This window comes from Dicentrarchus labrax, unplaced genomic scaffold, assembly GCF_905237075.1.
Source record: "Dicentrarchus labrax unplaced genomic scaffold, dlabrax2021, whole genome shotgun sequence".
Taxonomy (NCBI): Eukaryota; Metazoa; Chordata; class Actinopteri; family Moronidae; genus Dicentrarchus; species Dicentrarchus labrax.
Genome location: NW_026136712.1, coordinates 1,293,973 through 1,316,618, shown reverse-complemented (window position 1 = coordinate 1,316,618; position 22,646 = coordinate 1,293,973). Strand labels below are relative to the sequence as shown.

The 22,646-nt window shown below is 40.2% G+C and overlaps 2 protein-coding genes across 2 annotated transcripts in view; one reads left to right on the top strand and one right to left on the bottom strand.

Annotated features, from left to right (window-relative positions):
• The window catches only part of ipmkb (inositol polyphosphate multikinase b), a 31,712-nt gene extending 19,829 nt beyond the window's left edge, over positions 1-11,883 (top strand). The window contains exons 5-6 of the mRNA XM_051417153.1: positions 1,875-1,956; positions 2,238-11,883. Of these exons, the coding sequence (XP_051273113.1) occupies positions 1,875-1,956; positions 2,238-3,052 (897 nt within the window). The 3' untranslated portion in view covers positions 3,053-11,883. The remainder of the gene's footprint in view (positions 1-1,874; positions 1,957-2,237) is intronic.
• A 1,423-nt stretch (positions 11,884-13,306) lies between these two features.
• Positions 13,307-22,318, bottom strand: naglu (N-acetylglucosaminidase, alpha). The gene is made up of 6 exons (XM_051417147.1): positions 21,809-22,318; positions 19,240-19,387; positions 18,447-18,593; positions 17,260-17,345; positions 16,164-16,420; positions 13,307-15,936 (listed from the first exon to the last, which is right to left on the bottom strand). Exons 1-6 carry the CDS (start codon positions 22,219-22,221, stop codon positions 14,732-14,734), a joined length of 2,256 nt encoding a protein of 751 aa, XP_051273107.1. The 5' UTR covers positions 22,222-22,318; the 3' UTR covers positions 13,307-14,731.
• Positions 22,319-22,646: the final 328 nt, after the last annotated feature.

Sequence of the window (22,646 nt, the reverse complement as noted above, 5' to 3'; positions counted from 1 at the left end):
GTGTTTTTCTTGTTGCTACAGTGTGCTGTGTGAATGGGCTAAGAGGAGGTCATGATGTGTGTTTTGAGAAAATAAGTGATATACTCCTAACTGCCAGTCTCTGTGTACAGGAAGAAATAGCCCATTGATTGATGGTTGGTCCTGAAAGGCCTGATGGTGTTTGTCTGTCACTGACAGGACATCAGCTTTATGGCGGCATGTCTCCACCCTTTGTAAATGGGTCATAAACTAACTGTACGCTTGTGGATGTTTGCTCATGTGATCTCTATAGAACGGTGACTGAACTTAGTGTTTGATCTGTGCTACGGTACTATAGGCTGCAACATTTTCCTGCAGGGTAGCTGCAAGGTATACTGAATTTACATGAATCTTTTAATTCTGAGGGCTATGATGTTAGCTGTTACAGGGACTGTGATAGATACAAATGCAGATCACACTTTTCTGGTTGCATTAAATTACTGCATATCGTGTTCTTTATACCATGGCAGTTTTTCTAAAATTAGATTTTTCCTAATCACCATATATGATCTTGCTTACTGCTTTGCGATATCACAGTATATTGAATTGTAACCCCCGTATTGTATGTATGTATGTATTGTATCGTCAGATTCTTGCCAATACACAGCACTAGTTACAATGTAATGTACTGCTGTAACTTTTTTGGACTCAAATTTGATTCATATGAGGGTGTTTTCCAAAAATGTGATGATTATAAAATCGAGTTGAGGATCAATTGAATCCTAACCTCGGTATCATGATATGTGTTGTATCACCATTGTATATGAAGGCTGTGTAGCCTTAATATACATTTTTCCTGACACTAATTGTAGTCTTTAAAGTTGTGGATTTGAATTATGTTGCCAGCACGGTATGAGTTTGTAAAAAGGGGCCCAGAGGTGGGTTGAACGTGTAGTAGTAGCTCAAGCTGTAATTTAGATTGAACTCAGTAGATGTACTTAGGACAGGGAGTTTAAAACAGAATGTGTCTGGCACTGGGCTGTGAAAAAATTCCCATACTAATCTCTGCTGTGTGTTTGTTTAGATGGAGAGGAGGCTAATTAGTGGTAATGATCTTCCTGATGGAGGAATGATAGTGAGGGTGGAGAGAGTTGGAGAGAGACTGAAAGGAAAAGATAAAGAGATGATAATGTGTAGTTCTGAGAGAATCTTCCTGCTGCACATGTAAAACTACGAAGCCCCTCATTCTGAATTCCTGCTCAAGTACATATCAGAGAGTTGGACCAGAGTTCTTTTGGAGAGAAAGAACAGCAAGAAGAAAAATACACACATAAGCCCTTTGCTTTGCCTTTCTGACATTCAACACACCAACAGATCATTCTCAATAATCTGCATGTTCTCATGTAAAATTACAATTGTATCAACATTCTTTAATTATAAATCTAAAATGTGTTGGTCCAGCTGACTTTCAGTAACTGTCCTGATATGGCTCAGCAGGCAGCAGGAAGGTGTGAGTGTCGCTGTGGACCACTAGATGGAGTCAGTGTTTGATCAGTTTGAAAGAGACAGCCAGCATTTCAGTCATGGCCATTCCTCTGTTGCCATTGTGCTGTGAGTTGTGACTTTTGACAGATGAACACAATAACAGAGAATAAAGCGGCAGCAGAATGAATGATGTGCATTGGCTTTTCTTCAGCATTAGTTGTTTATAAATTCTATTAATTATATTATGTATGAGGGTTGGTCAGAACAATAGGAGCTGTGTTATTTGCTGTCTTTGTTGAGTCATGAGCAAAATCTGACACGTGTGTATGTACCTTAAATAAACATTAGCATAGTGTGTGTTTTAAAGGGCAAGGTCCAACACAAATACTGCAAACACACTCTTAACATAATGTATTTTCTTTAAATTTCAGGTGTACAAGGTGTGCAGTGACACGTTTGACTCGTACGACCAGCACTACGGGAGGGGACTGGTTCAGGACACCATTAAAGATGGTATGTGTGTGTTGGTGTGTGTTTTCATTAACAAACATTTCACAAGTGACTTACTACCACTGGCAGTGAAGCACAGGAGGACTCTTTTAGAGTAACTCTCAAGTCATTAAGTGCTTAATCACATGTATGCTGAGGAAGGATCAGCCAATTGACCTTTCCTAAGCCACGCCCCGTTTTGCTCTGTGCTCACTGGCTCAACATTTATTGGAGCAAAAAGGGGTGGGGCTTATGAAGGGTCAATTAGACACAGTGATTTGAAACTCTCCTCTCCTCTCCTCCAGGCCTGGCTAAATTCTTCCATAACGGTGTTAGTCTGAGGAAGGATGCAGTGTCAGCCAGCATCTGCAGAGTGCAGCGTATCCTCCGCTGGTTTGAGTCCCAGCACCAACTGACCTTCTACGCCAGCTCCCTTCTCTTTGTCTACGAGGGCCTGCCCTCGTCTTCCTCTTCCCTTTCTTCCCCTTTTAGCACCCCTTCAATCGGCCCAACCACGGGGAAAACTGCCACATTGTCATCGCCGAGTGACAGCAGCCGTGGTGGGGAGGGGAAAGCAAGGCAGGAAGGGGCAGGGCAAGAAGAGGAAGTGGCAGAGTACAACAACAACAATATTCAGGTGTCCGTGCCCTGGGACTACAGCCTGGCCACCATTTACACCAACCACACAAAAGGTGGCCACCACCACTGTGCCAAGGGTCATCTCCATGGCAACAGTGAAGACGGCAATGCTGTGGAGACGACAGTGAGCTCGGTTTCTGGAGATAACCTCTCAGCACTGTGTGAAGAAGACAACTCTGCATGGAAACGGACAGGTGAGCCGCAGCAACCGCCAAATGGAAACGGAAACAAATCACAACTGGAAGGGAAAGACGAGGATGGAGAGAGCGAGGACAGCGGCAGGGGGAGGAGGAGAGAGGAGGAGAAGCTGAAAGGACAAGGGGGTAACGCAACGGAGGGGAGCAGAGGAGACACAGAGGTGGAGGTCAGGATGATCGACTTTGCCCACGTTTTCCCGAGCGAGAGCCACGATCACGGCTACATCTATGGTCTCAAGCACCTGCTGACAGTGCTGGAGCAGATCCTCTGTGAGGCCGTCTAGAGCTCTCCCTCCTCCCTACCTTCTCTGGATCTCCTGACCTGCTCAGTAAACCACTGTCTCGCCCCGTCAACCCCTTCTTTCTTCTCAAAAGATAGAAACCTTCCGAGGAGAGAGGGAAGAATCAAAGAAGTGAATATTAAAACAGAATCATCATCATCTCACCTGATTGTGATGGTTGGTCAGTCGTGTGTATGTTTGTGTGTGTGTTTCTGTGTGTGTGTGTGTGTGCGCGTGTGTGTGTGTGTGAGCAAAGTGGAGGTAGTAGAGGCTGAAAGCTGTGTTTTCCCTGTGATCAGCAGCACTACATGCACTAATCATTCCATGAAGGCATTACGACCCTGTACTTAAACACAACATCTTCAGCTGCATTTACTGATGCTCGGACGAGTCTTCACTTGACTTCACCTTTAGTCCATCTGAGTCATAGAAAAGAGTTCCACCAACATCATTTTATGCAATGGCCACTGAAATTAGCTGCTAGCTTTCTGTTAAAATTGTATATTGTTACACCTTAAATTAAGGGTGGGCCGGGCAATATAATATACATCAAAGGTGATAGGAAGTAGTCAACCACCAGAGATTTGGTGGGAGAAAGTTGAGCATCAATGTAATACAGTACCTTGGTTTTTCAGTCACGCAATTCACTAAATTAACCTAAAATGTACTATATCTTGACATACATATATATAAGTGCAGTATAAAAATACTTGCACTGTGATATTTATATATTTAACCCCTACCTCAAATATATTTTGACAAAACAATTACAACTCAAGGTCCACTCATGTACCCCTTTTCCACCAAGGCAGTTTGACAGTGACGTAGTCTGGCTCTCTAGCCTATGGAAAAGCAAACTGGTTCTTACAAGGTTCACAAGTTGAACCAACTCTGAACAGGAGCTAGCACCAGCCCAGAGTTAGCACTATTTTGCGTTGGTGGAAAGGGGGTAATAGGGTTTGCTCAGCTGTCACTGTGATGGGCCTGTTGACTCCACTGCCTCTGTTACATTTTTGGCATCTAACATTTTAAGCGCAAACTCGGAATTAGAAATGGATCGGGATTTATGTGGCTGATACAATCCATTATATATATATATTTTTTTAAAGTTAGATTAAAAATATTTTTTTTCTGTCGAAGTCAATCAGTGAGCGAGATTTGATGATGACGTGCTATTGGACTATGCCGTCTGCCTAAAAACGTAAACTGTTATACATAGCACAATTAAATTCATTCTGATACAGCACTCAAAACTTCTTTCTTTTATCCTGGGCATCTAGCTAATGCTCATTCACAGCGTCGTGTTGTCTAGTCTTACTTCCAGGTCGTCAAATACCCACGTTTTGATAACCTGGGAGCAGAACACCGCCTGTTTGTTTCCATTTACCATAACCCAAAGCGACGGTATATGACGACCTGGGAATGAAGCTCAGCAATCAACTATGTTTCTCCAGAAAGACTGACCCCTTTAACTGGATGCGGTTCATTTAGGTTTACTTGAACCATGTCAAAGTACAAACAAGCCAGGGCTGAGAAACAGAATTCATTGGGCTCCCTCGAAACCAACAGTTCAGTTAGGATTCAGGATGGCCTTTTGAGGGTTAAACTGTGGGCATTGGGTAAAAAACTATAAGTCTGCAGAGTGTTGAGGTTTAAGTCGGGTCGTCATTTTTTTTGTTTAACCACTGTCTACAGGTATCTAACTCAGGTAAATTTACTGTAAGAAAAAATGCTTATTATTACTACTATTCTCCTCTCAGCAAGATGATCCTCATGCTGTCTGGTTGTTTTATATAGTCTTACTCAATGTGTATCTTATCTCATGATTGACCTTATCTCATCAATGTTCATCTTGAGTCATGAGTGCTTAACCTTACAATGACCTTACATGTTGTGTTATCTTATGCCATGGCTGCTTTAATTGTTGTACATGTTGGGCTGCCAAATCACCTCTCCTTTCTGAAGCCCGTGCTCTCTGTTGTGTTTATCCTGGTTATTTGGTGCCCCTCTCCCCCTTTTCTGCCCTAGTTTTAGGAACGAGATTATATTGTTGCTGATATATTGCTGCCATTCCTTGTACTTCCAGTTTTTTCTTTTAGAAAACTATACTTATATCAAAAGGTAGTTCTTTGCTCATGAGTGTGTGGGGCTTCAGTGCCATTGCTCTAGCAGTAGACATGAGGTATTCTATCATTTTAAGTTATTTTATTGTAATTAATTGATTTATAATTGGACAAAAATAGGAACATCAACCATTCCCCCAAACTCTGAAGAGATGATTGTTTGAGAGTTTTATTTCCTTGTAATCTGACAGAAGCGACACACTATATGACCCATGACGTGCTATGATTATATTTATATGATATAACTTCCCTATGGATTTAAAGATTGTAGTAAAAGATATATTTGAAACATGCTGCTTTAATGGAGTCAGCTGACAGACTCACCAGAGAGTGACAATGCTTAAGAAAGAAAGACAGCGACTGAATGGTTTCATGTTTTATTTTTTGTTTATTTTTTTAGGGGGTAGAAGGGGGGGTCCTTTTTGCGTGGTGCAGATAGGCAGAAATGGACTCATCAGTACTGGTTGATAGTAAAACAGAAATCAGCAAGTCCTTCTTATAGTAATCTCAGTTGGAGACGAGTCATATCTGCTAGGGTTGACTGACATGGGTTTTTAGGCTGATAAAGCTGCAGCTATTCTGTATACATTGGTATAATGTGTTCTGTCAAAGGTTTAGTGAAACTGTTTAAAGACCAAAGCTTCCAACTGAAACCGATGATATTCATTTAGCTGACTTATAGAAGCCTTAAGCAGCTTTGGCCCCAACACATTTTTTGTCTTGTCTCCAGATAACAAAGTGTTAAATTGCAATCATGACTTCATTATCTCCTTATGTCCAGAAAACAGATTGACCCTTCCTAAGCTCCGCCCCTTCTTCCAGTAGCAGTTGACCTCTGTAAGAACCTCAGTCAACTTCCTCCTTTCCTGTACTCAGATATGCTATGTGCTAGGCTAATCTACAACAACAACAACCACATTTTGAAGATGGTCAGAAGATAGAAGCGACATGTAGTCTCATCTTAAATTAGATAACGTTAGCAAAAAGAGCGAGCTAGCTAGCTAATCTACATCAATTGTTAGCTAGCTAGTTAGCTAGTGTTTCACTCATCGACATATAAAAGATCTCCTCTTCCTCTGTACAAACATTACACCACAATATCTCCGATATGGCCACTGACATCTTGAACCACCTACAATGACAGAAACCATCTTTGTGAAAAATCTATTTGATGTGTAATTAGATTTTTTTAGTTTGGCCCATGTCCCATCTGCTAACATGGAGGCAACTGACTTTATGACCTATACTGCAGTCAACCACCAGAGGGCGATCAAGATGTTTTGGCCTCACTTTTGGAGAGCTAAAACATTTTCCATCTTTCTGTCAGTGGTTTCACTACATAGCAAAACGCTAGTAAAATCATAAACCAAATCAATAAATGATCAATATGTTGCAGGGCCAGACAGCTTGTTAGAATCTTCACTAATGCACCACGATAAACTATAATAATACTATAATAATATCCAGCCCTGCTTTCCAGTGTGATGACAGCAAATGTGTCTTTACACACTAGGACAAATAAGACATTTTAATGATTTGATAAGTCAGCTCAAGATGGTGGACTGTGTGTTTTTAAGGTCATTTGCGGAAAATTGTTTTATCATCTTTAAATTCTAAGCGGCTGTTTTCATCCCACTGTCTGGTCTTAAGGTGTCTGTACGGGTTTGCTGACTCCTCTGTCTGCTCTCTACACTAACACTGGAGCTGCTTTAAAATGTGATGTTTAATCTCCAGTACAAGCCCACTTTTAACCAATAATATGCAGAGGCCTCTTTAGTTTATGTAGCGTGTAAAATATGAATATAATGAACAATAAGAAGCTCCTGATCTTTTGTAAATTAACTCGATTAGATGTATTTTAATCTGAACAGAAAGAGACCGTGAACTATTGGAATATAATATTTTCTATAACATTGTATTGTTTTGTTTTAATAAACTTGATCCTTTGTTTGAAATAATCAACGTGAAAGTTAAGGAGTCATTTAAAGGATGTTTACAGGGGTTAGAGGATTGAGTTTTTTTTTTTTGATCACTGCCTTACTTTCTGTTGATGTCTCCATGTCTCTGTGTTTTGAATATTGATTATTGATCATTCCGGCAGCTTTGTGAATCTCCTCCTGTTGTGTCATGGCTAACTAACCGAAACCATATCATGCATTTGTATACAGGGCATTGTTGATGGCATTGCTTTAATAATTGACTCACAGTGATGCAACCTTTGACCTAAACTCCCTTCAATGTTACTGAGACATTTGATTTCAGTGTAGGTGGGCACATTTACCAACAGCACATTCAACAGGTTCCCTTATACTGAACTTTAGAAATATTATCAGCACCAATGTTTTAGTCTATTTAAATGTTTCCCTGTTGGACCACTGACATGTTTTGCATGTTTATCTCATTTATTACATTACAGGATTCCTTCTTTACATTACAGCCAATCAACTGAAGCAGAGCAGAGTGTTTTAGATTGCTGAATATGTTTTTCATTGATTTCCATCCCACATTGTGTCTGCCTTTTACAATCTTACAGTCAAATGTCTCAGTCACTGGATTACCACAACAGTAACATCACAATCATAGAAGCAAGATGTCCACAGCGGAACCTGCAGTGTTCCATCTGAATAATGAACCCTTCCTAGGCCCCGGCCGGAAACTGGTCCACTGTCTCCTGTCCTGTACGTAGATACATAGATACATAGATACGTAGATACGTAGATACATAGATACATAGATACGTAGATACATAGATACATAGATACGCTGTGTGCTGTGTTGAAGATGGTTGGGTTGAGTTACGTTAGCTTATGTTAGAAAAGGCTTTGCTAACTAGCTAGAAAATCTACATCAATCATGTGCTAGCTAATTTTGCAAACATATCAGAGAACAAGCAAGCTAACGATTAATGCAGATTAGTTAGCTAGCATTTTACTCTGCAGCGAATGCTAACCAGCCACCTACCTAGAACTAATGATTGATGTGGATTAGCTAGCTAGTCTTGCGTTTTGCTAACATTAGCTAACTTGAGATGTGATTTTATATATATATAATATATATATATATATAAATTATATATGTATTATATATATATATAGGTTTCTTTTATCTTTTCAACATAGATTAGCCTAGCACATCACATATCTAAGTACAGGAAAGGAGAAAGTTGACCGAGGCTTGCCGCCCTGGTATTGGAGGACAGAGCAAAAAGGGGGCGGGACTTAAAAAGGGTCCATTACAATTTACAGTGTAGGCCTTGGAATTATATGAATTGGTAAAATAATCAATTAAAAAAACCTCAGTCAAACAGATGAACACATTTGTATTTAAATGATACAGTAAGAGTGTAATGAATAATAAAAGGTCATTAGAATTGCCAGTTAGTCATTTTGTTACCTTATTCTGTTGCTTTTAAAATGTAAAATTAAATTGCAACATGAATTGTAAAGACTTAAATTTTTATTGTTTTTCTATTTATTTATTTGTCTGCCTATCATATGGACTTGACATTCATACACTGATGGCAGACGGCTGCTGTGTGAGGTACCACACTACTATGTGTGTATACAACACTGATGAAATGACAAGTGTAAATGTTACAGCAGGAAATATGGTGAAATGTAATATGGTAGGCAGACACACAAGGGGACAGAAAAATTAAATCAATTAAAGACAGAATAAGTATATAGAATGATTGATTCATTTGGTGATTAAAACTACTTTTTAATTGGAATTTTATTATGCAACATTTTAATGTGAATCAGTTGATTAGAATTAAACTCTTAGGCCTATGCTTATTTGAGTTGCTTATTACAGTGAAGTGGACAGACACCAATGGCTGTCTAGAGAGCATAAGATAAAATTCAAAGTATATGTAATTTGTAATGAATGAGTTAAAACATGCATACTAATGTGGTTATTTAGACCTTAACCGGCCTCTACTGCAGCCTGAGCTGCAACAACACAGACCTGTCCCACACTCCCCAACCACCATGTCACTTTAAATGTAATATTTTAACCCAAATGGAACTAGAATGTGTAAAATGTGGATAACTGGACTGTCAGGAAGATTTTCTGTCTGTTCATCTTGTGAAGAGTGACACTGCCCACCTGCTCTGCCTCGAAATGTCTCAGTATAATGTCTGGATGCACCTTTATCCATACTGGAAACTGATGTGACACAATTTCTGGTGATACCTAGAGTCTAGTTGTAGAACATTTACTAAATATCTGTCCTATCAGAATGGACCACACTGACTGGGCCAGACTCACTCATGAATATAAAACATGAGCAGATGTTCAGCTGTGGTTCTGGTATTTATGCTTCTGTTTTTCTGATGATTCGGATGCAAAATGTCAGATTAGATGAGAGTCAAAGTGAATCTGTTGGCTCTGGCTGTATGTCACTCTCTTTATGTGCTCCATTCATCTGTTTACATTTCAGTTGCTCTCATGGCTAAGAACAGGATTTCTGTTCTCTATCTCCAGGACTTTAACAGGTTGTTAGCTGTAAGTTTGTTTATCTTTTGTTTTTATTTGCAGAGTAATGGAATGGCCCATTTATGACTCCTGTTTTACAGATTTGTTTCTCCTTTGAACAAAATACCCAACCAGTCACTCTCCATTGAAGGACTATACAATAGTGTGATATGTTTTCAACCATTAATCAATAATCATGTACATTACTGCCAGCCATTTTCAAAGCATGCTGTACACTGCAAAATCTCATTATCAGTTATATTAAATGAACTCTTCTTTCAGCAGCATCATTAGATACCGTAATCATGTAGTTCTCACATTTAGTCACTGTCACTCGTCTAACTTGAAATGGTGAGTTGACTAAATATCCAGCTGATTCACTCACATTAATTGTTGGTTGTTCAAAAACATTGCATTTGCTTTCAAATCTGCAGGAAGTTTTTTTTCATCATTTGAAGAAAGTTACATGATGGATGCTGTGGTATCATGAACAATTAGACTTGTTTTAATGACAAAACAATGTAATTGACCCTTCCTAAGCCCCGCCCCTTTTGGAACCTCAGTCAACTTTCTCCTTTCCTGTACTCAGATATGCTATGTGCTAGGCTAATCTATGTTGAAAAGATAACTACATTTTGAAGATGGTTAAGAAATAAAAGCAACATACATAGTCACATCTCAAGCGTTTTGCTAACATTAACAAACTATGTATTTTTTTAGTGTGGTTGTCTTTTCAGCATAGCATATCTAACTACAGGACAGGAGGACACTGGCTGAGGATTGATCCTTGCTCTATTATTGGAGCACAGAGCAAAAAAGGGGCGGGGCTTCTGAAGGGTCATTTGGAAATTAAGCCCAATTGGAAATTGCATATTCCAAGTCGGTTAGAGTAAATATACCAAAGTGAAAATTAAAAGTTGTGGCTTAAAACTACAAGTTACTGATTTGGAGGACTTTTGTTTCCTTGAAATATTGACTTTTCCTTAATTTTTTTCTTTTTACAGTGTACGTTTTAGATTGATATCCTTACTTTATTTCAAAATATTTCGAAAATCATCTTGCAGAGATGTATTGTATGAAGTTATTTAAATATTTCTTTACTTTTGAGTTGCAGTAATACAGGGTTAAATACTCCAAAAGTTTTTCATTCAATTGTGATTTTATCACGTTATCGCTATTAACTACCTTTAGAAGAGTCACAAAGGAGAAACTACTGTAAACGCTGCAGCACATTCAGAGTAACTGCAATTTTCATGGATCAGTCTAAAACCTGATGGGATGCTTTGAAAAATGGACAGCAGTAATCAGAGTAAATGGGGTAAAACATTCAAAGCCAAGTGTGTTTCCTCAATGGGGTCTAGGAAGGAAAGGGAGGAAGTCATAATGGGCCACTAGCGTCTTCTCAGCCAATCAGAATCCTTTGCTTTCAGATAGGACTACAACTGAAACCCTTTGACTTTCCTTGGGTTTCATTCTAAAGCTCCTAATGCTGCATTTGTCATATGGGAAGAACCATCTCAAGAGTTCAAACAAGCTCACACAATAAATCATATCTTTCACTACATCTATCAGAGATCTTCACTAACCTAAGCTGTATTCACCAGCTCAAAGCTGCGTTTTTAGAATATCTGTACCGTTGACAAAAAGGCAGCATTAGGGGAAGAAAAAGTCCACACACAAACTAATTATCTCTGCTTCTGATTGGTTTAATATCCTCCAACCTTTCTTCTGGGTGAGAACTTTTGCTTCACTTAAGTGTCTTTGTGTGATGGAAACTTTGAGGTGTAAATGTACAGTGATGCTGACTGTGGAATGCTGTTGAGGTGGTGTAAAAGCTGAGCAGTGTGAATGTTTGTGGCATGGTGTTGTCGGGCTGCCGTCATGAAAACAAAACCTGTTGAAGGACTGAAAGCCGACCAGGTCTGGTTCAGCTTCTCTTCCACTGTTGGATTTCTGTGCTGACGAAGATATCCAACTCAAGTCCAACACGTGGAGTTTAGTGAGGAACTGGACCTGGTCTGCCCCTGTTGAGCCCTGTAATGGAAACTGAGCTCTTAAACTCCTCATTGTGGATTTTGAAGAGTGTTTGATATACTGGATTTAACGTCTAACAAATGAGCCTGAAGCAGAACAGAAAATATCATCAGTGTACATAAAAAGAGGAAAGAGTAAAGTCCCTCTACAACTACAAACCTGATACTTATTATTTTTTCAACAATAAAAATATTAATCAAACAGTTTGCTGAGCTGCTGTTTCTTTTGTATTTTAAATTGTTTTGTGTTTCATTTGAGAAGTTATCTGACTACCAGGGGTGAATCGCATCAATCATTTAATTATGTGTTGATTTAAGTTTTGTAACATATTATTTTTGTATTTAATCTAAATTTGACAAAATCTGACACCAAACTGGCAGCTGCCCCTCTAGACTACTTTGTGTTTTCTCATAGCTCTTTATAATTTTAGACCACTGTCTCCCTCTCTCCATGAGTACCCGATTTCACTCATGTCCAAAACTCTGGTCTTCGGGCTTAAAGCACTAATGGGCACCAATTTTTGGTGCCAGATTGTGGATTTTAGTATATAAAGCAACATGGATTTTAAACTTATCATTTAACCTCCATAAAGGATAATTTTATCTTAATTTAAAGATCCCCTCCAGACATTTCTCATGGCACGTATAGTCTAGTTGGAACAATGACGTGTCTGATATGTCTGTTCTGCAAGAAAAAAAGTAGAATTTTCACATTAAAATGCTTAAAAAGCCATCTACTCCTACCTCATTAAAGATCCCAGAATCTCTGATTCTGATTCAACTTCTTTACTCAAGTAAAAGTGAAAAAGTACAGGCTCTGAAATGTACTCAAGGTATAAGAATAAAAAGTAGTCTCTGAAGGACATTTGTACCGGCTGTTTCTGTCCAAAGCTAACTGAACCTTCATACAGGGTTGAGATTTCTCTGGTTTGTTTGGACCTGTAAGGGACTTTATATCAGAGGGGAGGGGCTGGATGAGGTGTGAGTTTTTTTATTGTGGCTACGTGGAAACACATGACCCTTCCAATAATTTTGTTTATTAGCACACCATGACTCTTAAACCTTGACCCTCTGACCCCCCTTCTCTCATCGGAAAAAAATTACTAGCCCACCTTACTGTGTCCTCTCCTGTAGTACTGCAAACATTATCGATGACAATTCCAGCTCTGAGACAACAATAAGATGCTAACGTTAATGATCCGACCAATGAAATGAGGAAACAGCACACAGGGAGAGAGAGTGATCACCAACACATACAGCTCATTTCTTAAGCACAATGAAGATTAATGTTTTTCTAAATTATAAAATAAATTATCATTATTATTAGTTTGTTTCAGAACTTAAGAGTTTGACTTGAAGCTAAACAATTTAAAGACAGTTTTAAAGACAAGCTTTTATTTTTTTTTGCAGTGTAATAGTGGGGATGTAGTAAATTGCAAACTCTAAATTAGGATTGTGAAAGGTTGTCTGTCTAGGTGTGTCAGCTCTGTGACACACTGGTGACCTGTCCAGGTGTACCCTCACTCACATCCAAAGCATGCTGGGATAGTTTCCAGCCCTATCCTTTTAGAGGATAATAGGATGGATGGATTTATAACCATCAATGAACACACATACAACAGAGGTGGAAAATGAAATCACTGTATTAGTCACATAGCCTTAAGACTTTTGACGTGCCTGAGTTGAAGAATCACAGCAGTTCCAATCATCAAAATACAAAAATAGCATTTATACAATATAGAAACCAATATTGTGCACAGAGAATGTTTGTTGGTACGTTATGAATGTAAGCCGTGCTTGCTAAAACCCTAAAAATAATTATTATCCTCCCAAAACTTTTAAATTGTCCTTAACTAAACATACAATTACCAAAAAGAAAAATCACTTCTGTAATCCAAAACAAATTTGACTCAAATGTGAAATACACAATGTTTTCTCAGTGTTGGATTTCAAATCTATGAGTTTCATATAAAAATATATTTTTTTAAAAAGGAAAAACTATCTAGGGACAACAAGACGTACAATTATCTGCTAAAGTGCACCGTGAGCCAATTTGTCAGAGAAATTACTCAGCATTAAACAAATCCCTCCGTTCAGAAAACCTTTGCAGAAACTCATTGTTTAATGGTCCAATCTCACTGCCCACATAAGCATGAAATTGTAAATTAAGTAGAGAATTGTTATGCTAGATCAAAGACGTCCACATTGTTTGGTAACTATGGTACTAGCCTACTTGTTCTGATGATACTTGGTGCAATGTCTCTGAAGCACTCAGTCCTGTCAGTTGTTCTGCTCAGACCAAGACAGTGCTCAGATTAACTTTAAACAGATAGGCATGATAGTGTCAGTTTCTGAAAAAGGCATCTCATAAATGGAAAAGGCTTCCAGGAAGTCCAACATCTCAATGCACATCTGATATCTGCAGTTATAGTGTAGTAGCTGTAAAGGAACAGTTCAACATGCCACAACGCCTCTATTTAGAGCATGAGTTAGAGTGTTTGGTTTCTGGGCTACTGTAAAAATATGGCGCTTCAACATAGCAGACCTCATAGAAGAGGACCCACTCCCTCTGCAGATACAAGCAGCTCATTCTAACAAAAACACAATTCTTATTTTCATGTGATTATACACTAATGAAAACATACCTACTTGAAAGAAAACAAGGTCGGGATCTTGCCCTCGGGTCTTGAAAAGATCCGCTGAGTCAAAAACAGTACCAAGAGATGTACACATGAAATTCTACATGAAATCAACACCTTCACAGTCTCACGTAAGTCATTAACATGTCTTAATTGTCTTTCCTTCTGCTATTTAATAAGGCAAGATTGGATATTGATCAGTGTGAATGTAAAGTGAAAATCATTTTTTCCTAACCCTACAGGATGCACAACTATTCATCACTGATTTTACTAAAAGTGCAAAAACATTGTTCCTGTAAATTCAGGCTGTTGGATTTTCTACATGAAAATGTTTTGGGATAGTCACGGAAAACTGGAGGTGGAAGACATTCTTCTTGCTGCGAGTTTTTCCAAAAATGTAGTCTCTGCCCACTATAGTCTCTTCAAGGACTGCGGGTAGTACTTGAGGAAGATCCTGTGGGCAATCTCATACGTGTCTCCCTGAGGCTTGGTCGGGTATTTTCGGTTGTTGTAGATGAATCCCTTTTCTACCTGGAAAACTGCCTGGTTGAACGTGTCCTGCTTGAATGGTCGTCCGCTGTCCATACACTCTACGAGGGTTTGAACAAACAGGCCCCACCGCTGGGCGTAGTAGTCCTCCATGAGACCTCCCCACTCTTTGCTGGCGTAGTCCAGGATCTCACCACTCGGACCCCATAGAGTGAGCTGGTTTCTGGCGTTCATATCATAGAGCTTTGCCTCCTTCTCATCTATGGCTAAGGATCGGGCCTGCTCCAGCCATGTCCCCAAAAGGAAGTTGCGGTCGCTACTCAGCAAACGATTGAGCTCAGGCAAGAGGTCATAGACCAGAACCCCGCCTGCAGTCAGCAGCTCTGGTAGCTTTTGTTTCTGGAAGGCTTCTGCAATATCCTGGTAAAAGGATGTTGTCAGGACTTGTAGGACCTGACGAGTCACATCAACAAGATCGTATCGGAAGGTCTCCTTGGACATGAGAGATGGAGCCGCCTCAATAATCAGTTTCCAGGCTTTGCACAAGTCAGCAGGGTCATACCAAATGCCAGTATTCATGCGAAGAGAAGGCCGACGCACCAGCGGGCTGTGGTTGTGGTTTCGGTAATGTGGCACTGTGCAGTTGTAGACGCTGGTGAACAGGAGCCTCCATGCAGTGGTCAGGTTCTCTTGGGTGCTGCCGTAGCGGCGAGCTGCATACAGTGACGCCCACTTTGACAAGTTGACCGGCTCCTTGCGCCAAGCCAGCTCGCTCATCAACTCGAACATCACAGGATTCTGCTCAATGCCCTCAGGTGTCATGCCTATGCCCACCAGGGTGGAGTTTGGGAAATGTAAGGCTTTGAAAGGCCCTGAATTGATGCTCTCCACAGTGCCAAAGAATCCACTGTTTCCCCCAAAGTTTTGCAGCATGCACCAGATGAAGGGCTGTCCATAGAAAGACTCGGTGTAGGAGAAGATTGGCTCGGTCTCTGCAAACAGGTCCAGCACGATCATCCTTCCAAGGGGCACTCCGTGTAGTAGGGCCTGGATCTGGGCTGGCTTCCAGAACACTGCATCACTGAAGAAAAGCCAGCCTTGCATCAGCCAAATTGCCTGAGGATCAACTAGGGAGAAAAATTTGTTTTGGATGAGTGACAAGAAAGGCACAGTTCCCTAAAATGGCTGAAAATCAGCAGGGAGCTCGAGGGGGGCTGTCTGTGTAACAGAGTGGGACAACAGGTCATACATGGGTCATCTAACTAGGGCGATTATTGTACTTCTAAACTTGACGATGCCTGTCTGAATGCTGACATTGTTGGTAACAACAACTGTTCATCACCCAGACACTCACCTGCGGTCATTGAGGCAAAGACAGAGCGACTAACTGCAGACAGGTAGGCGGGGTCAGAGGATGGTGGAGTCATCTCATTGAAGGTGTCAGTGTTGTAGATGTGATCTGTACCAAACTGCTTCACCACCTGGGACAGATAGAGGGAACCGATTTGGAGGAAAAGTGGGTCCCGGGGGTCTAAGATATAGGAGCATGAGAAGCTGCAGTTGAATTGAGCCCAAGGCCTCAGTCTGGTTACATTGGCATCCGGATACAACCTGAAATACAAGCAACACTTCTGTGATTCAAAGGTTTTGACTCAAACATTTACCTCTATATGCAAAAGTAGCACTACTGTCAGTGGCCTTTGGTATAGCAGCCGATCACTCCATTCTTTTAGGTAGACTTCACAGTCTGGTTGGCCGCGCTGGTGCTGTTTTTAGTTAGTTTAAATCTTATCTTAACGATAGAAACTGAAATTTTAGGTCCTACCCATGCTGTCACTTTATTATTATTATCATTATTAGAAAGCACAGCATCAATTTCCATAGCTATGGTGACGACACAGCTTTACATTGTCACATCCAGATGACCAATTGGTACAGCTCAGTCAGGACAAAACTGAAGTCTTGGTCAACTCAATGTGAAACTACAAGCACAGGCATTTAACCCTTGAAAAACTGTAGGAGTTATCTTTGATTCAGATCTTAGTTTTGATCATCACATTATAAACATAACTGAGAATGCATTTTATCATCTTAGGAACATTGCCAGAGTGGGACCGTTTCTCTCAAGCCAACAGAGACACTAATGCACCTGTGGGATTGACTACTGTAATGCTCTACTTTAAATAAAACTGGGGTTTAATGTGACAATACTAGGCCTTCCGATAAAAGATGTGACCATTTGTTAGCTCTCCTGTATTGTCAATAAAAATTCCTGGAAAATGATTTCTTAAAAAGGAAAGGGAATCCAGACATTTTTTTTGACAACCTCTGTGTTCAGACACTGAGGTTGCTACTAACTAAGCCACTAATAATCAATGTTAAGTCTCTGATACCTTGTGAATAGAACAGTATCATTCAGAAAGGCTGAAACATTAACAAGCATGAGTCACCTGAGGATTCCCCTGGGAATGTTCCCAGAGAAGGCTGGCAGCACAGGAACCATGCCAAAGGATCTCATTCGCTCCAAGATTTTAAACTGCAAAAAGAAAGGAAATGTCATGTGACAGGATTCATTCCAAATTCCTCAACAAACATTTCAAATATACAGATGATCTCTAAGTTGCAACAGAAAGCCAAGACAGCAGTGTAAATATGACCCACAGTTTATAGACCACTTCCTGCCTTAACAATGAGGAATTGATCTTCCTCATTCATTGATCTTTTTTTGTAGTGATGATGTATCATTTGTGAATGAGTCTGCTCTATGAGCACATATAATATCTATGTGCTAAACGGCTAATAAATACATAGCTGTTAGGCCACAAGGCGCACCCAGACCCTGTTGTAAGCAGTTCTTGGTTCTAGACCAGCAGTGTTGGTTTTATGCTGGAACCAGATTTCCTGACTTAGAGATGGTTCTTTGGTTCTTGAAATGCAAAGAATAAGGTTTGAGATTAGACACTGGCTCCAAACCAGCCCATGAATGTTTCACCTTGGTAATAACATTATAATGCACCGGTTGCCAGCATACAAAACATAGTTCAATATAAATAAAAACGTTCAATACACATGTAAATGTATTTGCATTACTTAAGGTTTTTATACCAAGCATAATGTCAAATGATGGTATTCTGAAAATGATATGGTTTCGTATAATCACAATAATTTGATAGGGATATGTGCACACATACCAACCATAGGTCAAAATATTGTCAACTTTGGCGGAATTATAAAAGCCAGAAGTTGTACTAAGTGAAGAGATGTTTGGGAGCTGAAACCCGGCTCTTATTACTGAGTTGAGCCAAATGATCTGGATCACTGAAAAGAAACCTGCGGGTTTTATTGTAATTGTAGCAATGTGTTTTAAGAAGTATTACTTTTGCACCTATAATGTTATCATAAACAATAGGAAATGCCTCAATAACTAGAAAAATAAGACCCAAGTTGTGATAAACTGAAATTAACCTTTAAGAATGTTTATACTTCAATTTCAAAATACTGTTCAATCTGAAGGTTTGTGAATAGTGCAGTCTACGTGCTGCTTTCAGCCCATTCATTCCTACACTGTGTCAGAAATGTTGCTGATCCTACACATAGTGGCTTTAAACTGTTTTGACGAGCATGGAGGTTTCAGTACTTGGAGGTAGAGCTGGTTCACGTGCCAGGACTGTGGCAGAGGCCCACCAAACTGGAACATGTTTCCCATACGGTTCCAGGCAAGAAATGCTGGGCCAGAGAAGAACTCCTCGATCTCCGACTGGTTTAACCCAAGAGCTCTGTAAACCTAAAGGAACACAAAAGGTTACTACGTTGATATTCACATGCTGCTGTGCATGTCAACTTATGTTTTGTCATTCAAAGGTCACATTAGAGAAGTTAGAAGTTTCTCTTCCAGCTCTAGTCTTAATGACCCCCATCTCCTGGAACTGCTTCCTCTTCAATTTTATCTTCTTCATCTTATTGCTCTGAGAATAATCCATATATCTTGATGGACTTACTACAAAAATAAATCTACTTCTCATCTACGTCAATATGTAGCAATTTTCTGCCCAACATGGCTATTTTAGAAGCACAGAACTATTTGCTGTTACATCTGTTCCACAATATGTATATATACATACATATCGGCTGTGGCTCAGAGGCAGAGCAGGTCGTTCCTTAATCGGAAGGTTGTGGGTTCGATCCCCGGCTCCTGGCTCCTATCCTTGAGCAAGATACTGAACCCCAAATTGCTCCCGATGCTGTGCATGAATGTTAGTTTCTGTTCAATGCCATCACTGTGTGAATGTGTGTGAAAGGCATGTATGTAAAAGCACTTTGAGTGGTCGGCAGACTAGAAAGGCGCTATACAGGTACATTTACCATATACCGGATTTTTAACAGTGATCCCGTGGTTTAATGTAGATTCTGTATAGAATATTTGCTCACACCTCTTGCCACAGAGCTTCTTGGCCAGTAAAAGCCAGCGGCAGATTGATTCCATTGAGAGCCATCCAGTCGATCTCTCTCTCCCATCTTGGCCAGTCCCACCACACAGTGGAGTAGCTAAAGGTGCAGACATTCTGGTAATACCGGAATCTAGATACAAACAAAAATAGATTGTTTATTATAAAATGAATAGCTAAAAAATGTATTGTGTTCAAAGGAGATAATATGCCAAAAAAAAGAAAACAACCAAGAGAAACTAAATGACAAAAATATTTGCATTAGGCTAAAAAAATGCAGTGTTATTCTATATTCAACTGTAAAAAGCCGAATAAGTGCAAAAAGGTATTCTGCTTTCCATTTTTGTCACAGTGGCACCTAGTCCTTATTGTGTTTCTTGTGTATTATCACAAGATTTGAGTCACAGAGCAGTGTCTGAGTTAAGAAATCTTAATATTATATACTGCTCCACGTTGGACTTCAAATGAGGGTTATGAGGGTTAGAGTAAGTGCGTTTCAGGCTGAAACCTCTTGCATCTGGAGAACAAAGACAAAACAGAAAATGTGTCACTGTCCAAACACTTAGTGGGAGGAGCCGGGGATCTAACCAATAACGCTCCGAATGGTGGACAACCCGCTCTACCCCTGAGCCACAGCCACCCAATTGCGACTAGAAATGTGAAAATATAGAAAATAGGAGAAAATATATTTTGTAGATTTTCTGTCTGAGAAATAAAAGAATCCTTGTAAGTCTTAACTTGTCTTCAATCTCATTTTGTTAAAAAGAAAAAAGGGAGAAAATCATATTGTGAACTTTAATCGTGAAATGAGTGTATCGTTACATCCCTAGTGGGATGTAGTAAACATGAAGATGAAAAGACGGAGGTCGCCATTTTTGTGAGAGGTGGTGTCTGAATGATGCAGGGGCCCTGGAATCTTGGCTAAAACATGAATCTCAAAACCACGATGCAGTTTCATGGACAGTAAGAAATATTTATGGCTGGTACTTTTTGCTCAGTTTCCATGCCCATCTGATAAAAGTCACAAATACTACTATTCCCCCTCATAAGTTACAGTCATGGGAAAACTAAGCCATGCCATTCTTGCCATGGCTTTTTCAATCTAGCTACTGTGCACATGACATAACTGGGGTGAGCTGATGCGGGTCTAATGCAGATAATTGAAAGGAAGGGTCCTTTAAAGGGCCCGGCTGCGGTACAAGTGTCCATAGTGCTCGCAGTAGACAATGAAAAATAACGTGTGACAACGCTTCATTTGTCATGCACCCACGGGTTTTGCTGTGCTGTATTGCAATGGAGGGGGTTAGATGCCCCCCAAACACTGCCATAATAGAATTCAAACACATAGACATATCATTGCATCCTCTTTCCCAAAGTTTGATAGCGCTGTCATGAAAATGCTTTGTGGGCAGCACAGAAACTTTTTAGATGTTTTGAGCTGCTGATACAATCCGTCCCCGCTCCTCTATGGCTGTCCTGGTTACTGAGTAGAATGGCTCCTCTATCTGGTGACGCTGCCACTGACAGGAGTTGGCACACAAACTAATGTACAGCAGAATGAAATGGATTTGGTGGGAAAACAACATTTTCAAAGACGGCGTTTTGCTGATGTCAGTAAAACTGTACTGTTGAATTCTGCAGAGCAAACACACAAACAAAGAAAAGATTTACAAATGCCACAGACACACCAGTCTTCATCTGCAATGGGACAATGATGGAGATCATTATTCATATTTTTTAATGGGAAGTCTGAATTTAGAGGAACATAGAGTCTGGTATGTTGTGCCTTTATAGGTCATGTAATTAATATTTTTATGGCTCATCACCCTCTCTCTACTCTTGAACGTCCATTTTCTCACTTTGGCCCCTAGTCCCCTGTTGTTTTTTGTGTATTATCACACCTGTGGGCAATTTTAATAAAAGATAATGCACTTCTGTGAGGATATAATTAAAGTTTCAGCAAATACGACAAAAAGTTATTATTGTAAAAAGGTACTTATTTTGATAAGAAGTCTATTTGGATATGAACAGTAGAGTGTGAAACCTATGAACAGAACAGTGAGTCTTATACTCTCTCTCTCTTTGGGCTAACTTTTAGCCAAATAAATAATAATGAATTCAAAGTATTCACAATTTTTCGTGGGACCCCAAGGAATACCCTCAAGGACCCATGGGGGTCTCCGGACCTCGGGTTGAAAATCACTGGTCTAAAGGCTCCTCCTTGAAGAATGTGACTGAAGACATGAACCTGGTAGCGTACTGTGTTAAGTTCGATATGCACAGTGTAGCCAGTTAGCTAACGTTAGCACTCATTAACGAACTTCACAAAACCACTCGAGCGCAGTGAAGCGCAGCTCGCGCTCGACCCCCACATCGGTTTCCAGACGGAAACAAACTTTAGTCGGCAGTGTGACAAGTTGCCCATTTCTACGGAATATCAATGAAATAAGCTCTGCTTGATGTACTGGATGTATGCCGAATTAAAAACCTGGTGACCATGGTTCTTTTAACCGTCAATAGCTTTCCCAGTATGCCAACATTAAGGCTCACTGACCTGTGCTGGGTGTTGATGCGCAGGACGCCGGTGAGCTTTGGGAGGGGACTGGGCAGATCCAGCTGGTCACCAGACCAGGAAACATGGCAGTTGCAGAAATATTTCAAATAGTTGTAAATGCCAGAAGCCAGGGCCACTCCGGTGCTGCCTGTAGCGACTATCTTATTGTTTTTAGTGGACCTGAGCTCACACACATCCAGGCTGTCGTTGGAGAGGCTCCTGTTGACTGACACAATGAACTCCGTGGATCTGTTCCCCAGCAGGCGCTTCAGCAGCTCGATCACAGCTCTCCCCTGCGACTTGTCGCTGGCTTTCGGTTTGATGTGGTCTAGAGTAGGAAACTTACAATATGCAGTTACAAAAAGACAGAACACGACGAGCAGAACCAGGCTACAGCTGCTTCTAGGTGACATTTTGATCCCCAGTCAAATAAAGCCAGAGTTTCCCACCGTAGCACAGGTTTAAAAACAACTGTATTTCTTCATTTGCATATAACCAGGAAGCGCTGGGGGTTGAAGGCTTGCTGTCCAATCAGAGAGAGAGAGCTGCTGCCTCGACTGTGACTCACAGCCAATCGAACCAGTTTGTATGAGAAGCCACTGGAAGTCATGTGATCAAACTGTCATATGATGGGAATATTATAGAAGTGGCCTGATGTCAGATTCAAGCTGGATGATCATGTAATGGAAAACACTAAGTGAAAATCTTGTGTGGATCATTGAGTGAACTGCTGAAACAAATCCACCAGGACCACATCCAGGACAAATGGTTCATGTATTTCCTTGTAAAGCCTTCATGCTGTACAGGCTCTTCCACTTTCTGCTTACATAGGCTAGTT